This window comes from Galeopterus variegatus, unplaced genomic scaffold, assembly GCF_000696425.1.
Source record: "Galeopterus variegatus unplaced genomic scaffold, G_variegatus-3.0.2 Scaffold11653, whole genome shotgun sequence".
Classification (NCBI taxonomy): Eukaryota; Metazoa; Chordata; class Mammalia; order Dermoptera; family Cynocephalidae; genus Galeopterus; species Galeopterus variegatus.
In genome coordinates, this window is record NW_007737764.1 from 22284 (window position 1) to 33527 (window position 11244).

Sequence of the window (11244 nt, forward strand, 5' to 3'; positions counted from 1 at the left end):
CGGAAGTCTCTACCAGGGGAATGGTGAATCCTTGAGCATAAAGTCACCCATCCGAGGATCCTTGCATCTCCCAGAAATGGGGCTGCCTAGTGTCCCTTCCAGGTTCACTTCCTGGCTGAGAACAGCCCATGGGAGGCATGGCCTCAGCGAGAACATGATGAATTCAGAGCCCAGAGGCTTGTCAGTCAATTTCACTTCCTGCAGTTGGAGATCTGGATGGTGTATTTTCATGAGGTCTGGTACACAATAAGTGCTCAATAAATCCAGGCTATTATGGTTATAAGTAACCACCACCACTTCTCTTACTCATGACAAAGATATTAATGTTCTCTCCAGCTGGGAGACACTGATAATAGAAACCAGCACTTCCCTTAAGCCCATGACCCAAGAACAGGCTAGTGTGGGCTTTCTTTCAGGTTTTCTTTGAATGAGGATTTAGTTAACAAAGAACACACGCATGTCAGGATGAGTTTGATTTCCAAGAGTAATTTGGTTCTGCTTCCTGATATGGCCCAAGAGAAAATGAGCACACAGGGTGTTGTCCCGTACTCCATTAAATCTCAGCCACACATGAGTTGGTTTTCTTAAATAATTCTCTCCACCATTCCTGCCCCCATCCATCCAGTCCTTTCAGAAGTAGGGTTGCTGTAGTCACTAGTGAAACAGCTGCCCTGGTGGACATAGTTGCAGGAAAAGAAACAGGAAAGCATTAAGCAGTTTCCAGTCGAATAAAGATTTTTAAAAGTCAGAACTACCTTTTATTTTTGCTCAGCACTTGGTAACTTTCAACTCCTCATTTGATTCTCTTCTTAAAAATTATTCTCAAGAACAGTTCTGTCCATGAGAAGGAAGTGTTTGCCCTCTTTAAAGGTCAGGAAACTGAAGCACGGTAAGGTTACTCTCCTGTTCGAAGTTGCTCAGCTAGTGAGAGCCTGAATTAGAACCCAAATGTCCCAGCCCTTAGGAGTTTTTAGCCCATTTTGTTAGCCAACAGATATTGACTGAGCACCTATCACGTGGCAGTCATTGTGCCTACACTGGGGAAGAGCCTTCTAGGCAGAAGAAACAGTGTGTGCAAAGGCCCTGGGGTCGAAAGGAGAGAGAGTAGTGGGGTGAAAAGCGTGGCAAAAATTAGGCTGGGACAGAGCAGGGACCCAACCACACAGGGTCTTAAGGCCACTTAAAGGATTTTGAACTCTACTCTGAGGACAAAGAGAAGCCAGTGAATAGTTTTGAGCAGTGGACTGTCAGTAATCAGATTATATATCTACTTATTTCTCCATATGCCCAGCATCTCCCCAGGACTTGGGGGCAGCCTAAGGGGCAGCAGATGGTGAAACACAAGCACCACCAGCCATGACCCTCAATTTGATCCCTAGGGAGAAAGTGGTAGCTAAGAGCACAGACTCCAGATGTATCAGCTGGGTTCAAGTCCCAGCTGTGTGACCTAGGGCACATGTCTCAACCTCTCTGAGCCCTCAGTTTTTGTATATATAAAATGAGTGGTCATAGTTCCACCACCTAGGGTTCAGGTGAGGATGAATATACCTAAGGTGTTTAGTGCAGTGGCTGGCACTAGGGAGCTGCTGTAATGCACATTGGTCATTATCAATGATGATTCACTTTCTGATTTATTCATCAATTATTATCCTGACACTTGAAGGAGGCTTTGGGGTCATTAAGGGGCTGTTCTTATTCATTAAACTCCATCCATAACAGCCTCTCATATCTCCTCCCAGCTGGCTGAAACCAGATATGGGAAAGAAGGCCAAACACAAGACTCAAATTAAAAAGAAAACCTTGAACCCCGAATTTAATGAGGTAAGGCTGCCCCATTCTTTATCATGCTTGGGGATATTTCCTGTGTGTGAGAGAGGAACAAATTCCTACTAGAATGTTGTAACTCGCGTCAAAAAATGTTTCTGGGGCCGGCCCGTGGCTCACTCAGGAGAGTGCGGTGCTGGTAGCACCAAGGCCACGGGTTCGGATCCTATATAGGGATGGCCGGTTAGCTCACTGGGTGAGTGTGGTGCTGACAACACCAAGTCAAGGGTTAAGATCCCCTTACCGGTCATCTTTAAAAAAAAAAATGTTTCTGTCATAGACCAGCTTGAATTATCTAAAGAAGAGGGAATGAGTTCCTTGTCACTGGAGGGAATCAAGCCTGGGACAAAAGGACACGGATTAAGATTGTCATAGGGAGGAAGCTACACTTAGAGACAGACTGAATTAAATCATCTCCAATGTCTTTACCAAATCAAATAATCTATAATACTGAAGTTTGAAGAATAAACATGGGCAGTGATGCCCTTTACCATCCACTCAGTTGGCGCTGCCCTCTCTGTCACTCCTCACACTGTCTAGGTACCCACTGAATGCACTCCTTCCTCTGTGTTCTCACTGCCACTGCCTTGGCTCAAACCCTGGACTTCATGCTTGGACTATTGCAGTAGACTCCTGACTCACTTCTCTGTGTGTGGTAACTTCTCTACATAGCGTGAGCTTTCCAAAACACAAATCTAACTTGTCACTTCTTAAATAAACTTAACGATGGCTCCCTTACTTCTTAGCATGACAGTGAAGCCTCAACTCACCTCCATTCCTACCCCACCTAACATACCCCCTCCTCAAATCACACAAAAGTCCATGCAAGTCCCTTTGCACCAACTTCTCCCTTCTCCTGGACTACTGTCTCCCTCTTTTCCTCTCTGGAAAACTCCTACTCATCCCTCAAGACTCATTGTAAGTGTTAGTTCCTGCAGGTATGCTTCCTCTACATTTGCAGCCTTTGCGCATCCTTCCACCTTATGCTATTGCTCTGGATTTCAATTATCTATTGACAAGCCAGACAGACACTAGCAGTCCAGAAATTTCTATTGCATTATAAAGGATTGGATGGAGAAAAAAAATGGAAGAATGGATGAGTTCTAACTGAACCCACGTGTATGGTTCCCATCTTAAACCAAAAATAAAGAGAAAGAAGAAATGCACAATCAGGTGATATGACACCAGTTTTGAGCTTGGACCCCCATCCCTTAGCCTCACTCCAGGCCCTGAGCAGGCAGTGGTTCACGTTCTAATCTCCACATCTGCCCTGGAGCAGCCCTTGTTCTGTTGTACGTACTACATTTTCCTTTCTTGGCCCCACCCTTGGGATGTGATGTTGGGTCAGAGCTGGCTAATATTGGTTTTTACGGTATGTTGCAAAGTGGGAAATGGAAGCTACAGTGCAGTAGGCTTAGCACTGTTTTTCTTTTTTAAATACACCCATATGCATGTACATGGGGAATGTACTGTATAAACAGAGCACAGAGCAATCACTGACCACCTAGTCCTGTATTTCTTCCCCAGGCCCCTTTTTCAATGGGACCCCTGATTTCCTAACTCAAACTCATGAATTTTGAGTAAGGAGCCATTTACAGCTGTCCTGCCCTACCCTCTCCTGGAATCTGAAATAAAATAAAATTCAAATGTTCAATAAACTCATTAGCAATAAAGAAAATATGAACCAAGACCAGATATCAAATCTCAGAATGAATTGGCACAAAAATATTCTTAAATATTGATGCTCAGTGTTGGTGAGCATGTGGGGAAATGAACAAACCAACACAAACTCTGAAGGGAAGATTATGAAAACACTTCAAAAACTGTAAAATTGAAAAATTTATATTCCATTTATTTGAAGAATAGGTAATATCATTGCATATTTCAGAATTCAAAAAGTACAAAAGGAGTTCTGGTCAAGATGGCAGAACAGTCTGCAGCATCACTCCCTCCCACAAATCAACTAATTTACAACTACTAAAAAGCAGCAACAACCAAGCTGGGGCTGTTAGAGCTCACGGGAAGAGGAGGAGAGACCTACAGAGTGCATGAAGGCAGGAGAAGCCATGATGAAAGAAAGAAAAAACTGCTTCAACCATTTCAAATCATGGCCATTTCCAGGCTGGAGCTGCTGAGCACATGGAGCAGGAGCTGGCAAAAGCCACAACTGTGCCCTTCAGATGGAGTTGCTTGAAGACAACAGGGGAGAAGAGGGCCTTGGTGGCCCCCAGGCCAGCAATACCACTAATAGTGTTCCTGTGAACCCACATAGGACCAAGGAGCCACTATGAATGAAAAAAAGGAGCCACTCAGAGGCCGGTGAATCATCACAAGGGACTGGAGCACAGCCTGTCCCATGGGAAATGTTTGGAGCATGGGCAGTGGGGGAGACAGGCCCACTGGGGGGAGCACTGGGGCACAGCAAGGACAGCTGATCTCCTCCCCAATCAGCAGAGGACCAATCAGAGGAAAGTGTTCAGGAATATAGAATTGCATGGGGTGCAGTTTGATGAAAAGACTCAGGCCCAGACCAGAGTTTCTACACAACCCAGGTGCAGTGGATTTCACTAAACCTGCAAGTAGTACCTACAAAGTCAACCATTAAAACCTGAGCTGCACAAAAAGTCTTCCCCAGGGATTCAGCAGCAAAGCAGCAATTTAGCTCAAATACAGAGCTCAAGTACTGGTCCCCACAGGAAGATCCCCCATTTTAGAAGTAAGCACTGTACAACAAATTAGTTCCAGTGAAGAGTTTAAGTGGTAGGAACAGCAAATAATCCAATACAGAACTAAAAGAAAAAACAGAGTACCCAGTGGGGCCCACCCAGGTTCCTGAGGCATAGAGCCAGGGACTGGACCCTCCTCCCACAACCAGGCACACTGCCAGTTCCATGGGGCCTGCCCAGGGTCCTGAGGCATGGAACTGGGAGTCACCAGCAACTAGGTAAGGAGCATGCCAAAAACATCACCTTCATGTGGGTGGCCCACCACAACCACCACAATAACCATGGCTGCTGTGAAAGCAGCTAGATGCCACAACCACCATGCAGATAGTCCACCAATCACTGGAGTGCATTGACACAAGGAAAGTCACCAGCAGAGACCAAAGAAAAGAAGAGCATGTCTCTCCACAAAGCCCATTCCAGAGAGACAGAAGAAGCACCTGCTCTACAATCATATTGGGGGACCTGAACACACCACTCAGTATTAGATCACCTAGGCAACAAATCAACAGAGTAACCATGAGTCTTTTAGAAGGAGAGAAGAAATCTAGGGTTACCAGAGGTGGGAAAGGGGAGGCAGAGGGGGGTGGGGAGAGATTGGACAAGGGGGATAAAGAATAAGTATGATTTGTAACAATATATATGCAAGTAATATTGATTTGATCAACATATGTCAATGTTGAACCCCCAAAATATGTATAATCAATTATGATTCAATAAAAAAAAATTTTTAAGGACAAAAGGGTGTCTAATCAGAATCCCCTTCCTACTTCAACCTCCAGCCCCTACTTCTATTCTTCTGAAACAACAGTAGCCCTTTCTGAGATTTATATACAAGGGCACTTCAAAAAGTTCATGGAAAAGTAGAACTGAAAGATAATATGAATCTTTCCATGAACTTTCTGAAGTGCCCACATATATACAAAGCAAATACACTCATATGTGTAACCAGCTTTCTTATTGCACACAAATGGCTTCACAGTATGCCCACCATTCTGCATCTTAAAATTTTACAAACTCAAATTCATTTCTTAGAATTTACCCTAAATAAATCATCATGGACGTACATAATTATTTAGTCACAAGGGTGTATTTTATGGTATCATTAATGGTAGCAAAAAATTGGAAACAACCTATATACTCAACTGTTAGGAATTAGGTTATGGAATAGCCACAAAGCCATTAAATGTAGCCATTAAAATGATGATGGAGAAAAATATTTGAAAAATATCTGCAAACATGCTAAGTTGGTTTTTACCATAGGTTGTGTATTCAGTATTATTTCATTTTTTAAAAACATACATCAGTGTAAACATGCATGAGGGGATGTTGACAGTGGTTATTGAATAGTTGGATTACAGGTAATGGGTAATCTTTTTTTTTTTTTTCCCCTTCTTTGCTTTAACAATAAACATGAATGAATTTTGTAGCTGAGCAGGAAAGTTATTTTTTTGTGGCTTACATTTTTACTTTTAATTAATTTATTTTAATTGTACATTTTTATGGGGTACAGTGTATTGTTTCAACACATGCATGTATTGTATAATGATCCAATCAGAGTAGTTAGCATGTCTGTCACTTAAACACTTATCATTTCTTTGTGGTTATTTCTGAGGACATAAACACTCAGACCATTTCAACTATCTTTAATCCTTAAACAATAGAGAGGGGAAACCCCTTTCAGAAGTTACCAGGAGGGAAGAACTAAGTGTGTGGACATCTGCTTTTAAGGAAAGTTGAGCAGGACCAGCTCTATTTTATTTTATTTTATTTATTTTATTTTATTTTTTCCTTTTTGTCTTTTTTCGTGTCCGGCAATGGATCGCAACCCTCAGTGTCGCGCCCGTACCGGACCGGGACCGGCAACGGGATCGCAACCCTCGGTGTTGGGCCCGCACCTCGCTCAGCCAGTGAGCTGGAACCAGTCTGTATGTGGTATCCGAACCCTCGGCGGGAGCTCCACCGCACTCCCAAGCGGCGCACTGTAGCAGTGTGCCACCGGGCCGGCCCAGGACCAGCTCTATTTTAGAAACTTCACCAGCCTTCCCAGTATCAAATAGAGAATTCACTGAAAGGGGGATCTCAGGGCTGTTATACAGAGCACTTGATGAAAGGGGATCACTGGGCCTATCGCAGAGGTTCAGCAAGGGAAGACCTCTTCGCTCCCAGGATGCCCAGCTCAGGGGCTCTTCTTGGCCCATGAACTCCTAGGACTCAGCCTCACCTCCTTATGCTAAAGGCTCAAGGGACCCTCTCACTCGATGTCTTTTTCTGTTGAATCCAGGAGTTTTTCTATGACATCAAGCACAGTGACCTGGCAAAGAAGTCCCTGGACATCTCCGTCTGGGACTATGACATCGGCAAGTCCAATGATTATATCGGTGAGTGCTTTCAACTCCAGAAAACTCCCCACCTCACTTTGTCTGCCCCAGAAGAAGAGAGCCTCACCCAGGGCTGCAGAGTTGAGGTCACTCCTTTTCTTTTTCACACATTGTCCAAATGCTATGTCAAGACACATGATTTTGACTTCGGTCCAATTTGGGGATGCCTTTGTTATGGAAGGGCTTATAAACTTGATTATATGCTGAACAGGTTACCTCCAGTGGAAGAGTTAAATCACAGGAGAGTGGGGTATGTGATCTCTGCAGAAAAAAGGGGTTCTCCTTAAACTATTTGCAAGTCCAGGGTGAAGGTTTTAATTTTTCCAGTTCCCTTCCAATAATGAAGAAGATGAGTGGTTAAATGTGGCACAGGGAGGGAACTCCAGGCAAGGCACACCTCCTGAGAAAGGTGTAAAGACAGGGTTGAACAGGATGATGAAAGAACTCTTTGGAAATAAATGACGAGTACCCAGAAGTAGTGGAAGATAAGTTTCAGTGAGTGGGATGGTGAATTGTAGGAAAAAAAAAAATTGACAATGAAGTTATGACTTGGTGCTACAGTAGGGAGTCATTGCAGGTTCTTAAGGCAGAGAAGCTGGTAGTAATAATAATAATGGCAACAACATTATAACAACCACCCTCTATGGAGGAGCCATCCCAAGTCACTGGGCAGTTTTTTCCCAACTACACATTTGGGTCTAGAATGAGAGTCCCATTTGTCCCTCTGTTCTGACCACCTGTCCCTGTCTTCTCATTTCGTCCTTCAGGCGGCTGCCAGCTGGGGATCTCCGCCAAGGGAGAGCGCTTAAAACATTGGTACGAGTGTCTGAAAAATAAGGACAAGAAGATTGAGCGTTGGCACCAGCTACAGAATGAGAACCATGTGTCAAGCGATTAGGATAGTGCGAGATCCCCAGCTCCATGTCCCACCCTGTGCTCGGGTCACCCCCAGCCTGCCCCAGCTGCCCACTGCACTCTGGTCTCTCTTCTCTAGGCCTCCCTCCCACCATCTCCTGCTGCCCTCTCTGAGCCTGCCTTCGAGGTTTCCCCTCCTCACATCGGGCACTGCTGCCAAAGACCTCTGCTCCCTCCCCAATGCTGGGATGCAGGCTCTGAACGCAGCCCCTCTCTGGTCCCTAGGATGGAGCAGTAGGGGTGGGAAAGGGGAGATGTTTACAAAGAGGTGGTTCATTTAATAACCTCGCAGTTTGGGTAAATTACAAAGGTTCTTCATCTTTTGGGACTGTTTTTAGACCCTCCTGGCCTTGAGTACACACACACACACACACACACACACACACACACACACACACACACACGCCCCTTTCATCCCCTGTGTTGTGTCTGCATGTACCCTCAGTTGTCAGCAGACTCAAACACACCATGAGGACAAGTATTGGGGCAGAAATGGAGTATCCAGGCTCCCACTGTCTCTCCAGCACACACGCCAATTGCCAGGAAAACAGAGTACTGTGTTCAGGAAACCACCCTCCCTGTTCCAAATGCATTGGAAAATAGACATACAGAATATATCGAGGGACTTTGCAGCCCCCTCTTTCAGAATGTCACCTATTTGCTTCCTAGCAAAAATAATAATAATAATAATACCCTTTCTCTATTGCCTTCTCTCTTCTCTTCCCTCTTCCTTTTTCCTGACTCTTTCATCATAAGTATCTCTCCCTTTCTCAGCCTCTCATCTCTTCTCTCTACTCCCTGCCTCTCTTCCTCTCTCCTTTCTCCCTCTCTAAGGGGGTGTAATAGCAAAAACAAAAGAGTGCATCTTAACTCAGCCTCACCCTGTCGCTTTTTCTCACCAGCCTGCCCAGCAAACTCTGAGGAACTGGCTAAAACCTAAAGCTCCCCTTGGGCCCATGCTTGTCAAATCACCCACTTCTCCTGTTGGCACAGCCAGATACCCTTGGGCCCTGGGCCGACTGCTGGTGCTGCCACATAGACGTCCATAGGGGGGCTTTCTCACCACACCCCCACCCAAGTGGGCACACAGGAGGCATTTAGAAGCCCAGAGCTATGGGTTTGAGGGGGCCTCCTCCGAAGCCCCCAGCCTTTCTCCTTCCTCTGCTCTTAGACAAATGAACAAAGTACCCCTCCCCCAATACTCTTTGACTCTGTTTCGTTGACTCTCTCCCATCTGTCCCTCATTCAGAACCACTTCCAATCTCTGCCTCTCTTTCTGTCTCTTACACTATTTACTAAGTTTCCTGGGAGACAACATCGTAGATGCAAAACTTTACACTGGCAGACCCTGATGCCAAAGGCTTTTGGTCCATTATCAGTCACTGAGTTTTTCCTCCTAAAAAAAAAAAAGAGGAAAAGGCAATGTGGGCAAACAAATATAAATTTGAGTTGAGGTTGGGGTTGGGCAATCTTCAGTGCCCTGTGAGAAAGGTTTGGTTTTCCCAATTCTGATTAAATCCTCCCCTGTGAAAATTAACCTGAATCATCCCAACCCCCCACCATTCTCTACAGAAGCTATCAGATGGATTCTAAAACCCTCACTTTCCCCAAACTCACACCTATTAACCTTCCCTTTCAATGCCCTCCACTCTCAGCTCCCTGCACAACTCATTAAAGGACTCATTTCTTGCCTCGAATAACCATTTTCTACAAGCTCCTCACCTTCCCCAAGGTGGCCAACAGCTTCCTGGCCACCATCTTTCCTCTTGACCCTGTTTTTCCCCATTAGTCCCCTGTGACACCTACTCTCAGCCCACCTCCCTTCCATGGTTTGCCCTTAGGAGAAAGCATGCTGGCTGTGTCACCCAAGCCTGATGCTGGTGTTGATGCTAGAGTCGGCATGCAGCAAGCTCACAGTGCCCCTAGTCTGGGTGTATGCTTTCCCTGACAAATGTAACCACCTCCCTGCCTAGCACCTCCCTTCCATGGTTTGCCCTTAGGAGAAAGCATGCTGGCTGTGTCACCCAAGCCTGATACTGGTGTTGATGCTAGAGTCGGCATGCAGCAAGCTCACAGTGCCCCTAGTCTGGGTGTACGCTTTCCCTGACAAATGTAACCACCTCCCTGCCTACAATATACACACGCTCTCTGGTGCATGCACAACCATCCACCACCTTTGTTTGTGATGATGTAGCCAAAAATAAAGTAGGAATATCCAAGAAAACTGGTGGTCTGCATTTTTCCTTTCGTGTTTCCTGGAGGTCTTCTTCCCCACCAGTACACATGTGGTTCAGATAGTTAGTATTTAATGAGCACCTACTATTTTCCAGGCACTGGGGATACAGCAGACAAATAGGGCGGGTATGGTCTTCACCCATGTGGAGTTTGCTTTCTAGTGGTTTTCATCTTGGGCAGATGGGCTCGGGGTAACTTGGCTGACCCCTCACCATCTTAGAAGCATGCTTTTTGCTGGTGCCCATCCTACAAGAAGGCAGCATCTTGATCCTCTCCCTCCTATCCCACACCCTGGGGAAAGTCCCAGCTGGTTATGGAATCAGACATTGCTAAGGCTAAAAGAGAAGAAATGAGCCAGAGCCTAGTTCAATCAACTCACTTACCAGACAGACGAAGAAACCAAGGCCCAGAAAAGGGAATGACATGCCCACCGTTTCACAGAGGCAATGCCAGGAAGGGAGCTAGATCATTGGACTCCCAGTCCAGTGTTCTTACACACTGATTAATAATAACACAGATCATCAAGCATCTCCCTTGTATTCTAGCACCTTCCAGCCTGCAAGGGTACTTCAAGAAGCTCATGGAAAGATTCATATTATCTCTTAATTCTAATTTTCCAGGAACTTTTTGAAGTACCCTTGTACATTTAGCCTTCACAGATAGCCCCTCTTTAGAGAGTCTAGCAGTCCTGAAAATGAGCTGAGTAGAAAACTTTCCAGAAGGATTCTTCATCTCACTAGAATCTATTCCAAAAGTGCTTAAGTGCTTTATGAGAAACACTGGTTACTTCCCAGAAGAAGCTGTCAATTCTCTTCCAAGCCAACTTTAAGACAATTTCCTTTTCCTCATTCCCAGAAGGGTGATTCTTAGTGTTGGGGACAGAAGTCGGCACCTCAGAATCACATGGGAGATTTATTTTTAAACCACTCATCCTTCCCCCACCTCCCCGCAGACTCTGCTAAACCCTGAAGACAAGGTATATATTTGAAAACATTTCCCCGTTGATGCCTGTGATTTCCACTTCCATCATGACGGGGAAAACCACTGCTCTAAAACTTGATCAGTTTTTCCTGCAAGTCGGCTAGCTGCCACCAGGGGAAGAGAGATGCCAGTTAGAGCCATGCAAGTCTCACCGAAACAGCAGAAGACACTTCTTGCCACTATAC

At 45.3% G+C, this 11244-nt stretch overlaps 1 protein-coding gene across 1 annotated transcript in view; it reads left to right on the top strand.

Moving 5' to 3' along the window:
- Nucleotides 1-8518, top strand: part of RPH3A (rabphilin 3A) — a gene marked incomplete at its 5' end in the record, with an annotated part of 28213 nt that extends 19695 nt beyond the window's left edge. Inside the window, 3 exons of the mRNA XM_008594823.1 lie at nucleotides 1740-1821; nucleotides 6832-6928; nucleotides 7696-8518. Of these exons, the coding sequence (XP_008593045.1) occupies nucleotides 1740-1821; nucleotides 6832-6928; nucleotides 7696-7826 (310 nt within the window). The remainder of the gene's footprint in view (nucleotides 1-1739; nucleotides 1822-6831; nucleotides 6929-7695) is intronic.
- Nucleotides 8519-11244: the final 2726 nt, after the last annotated feature.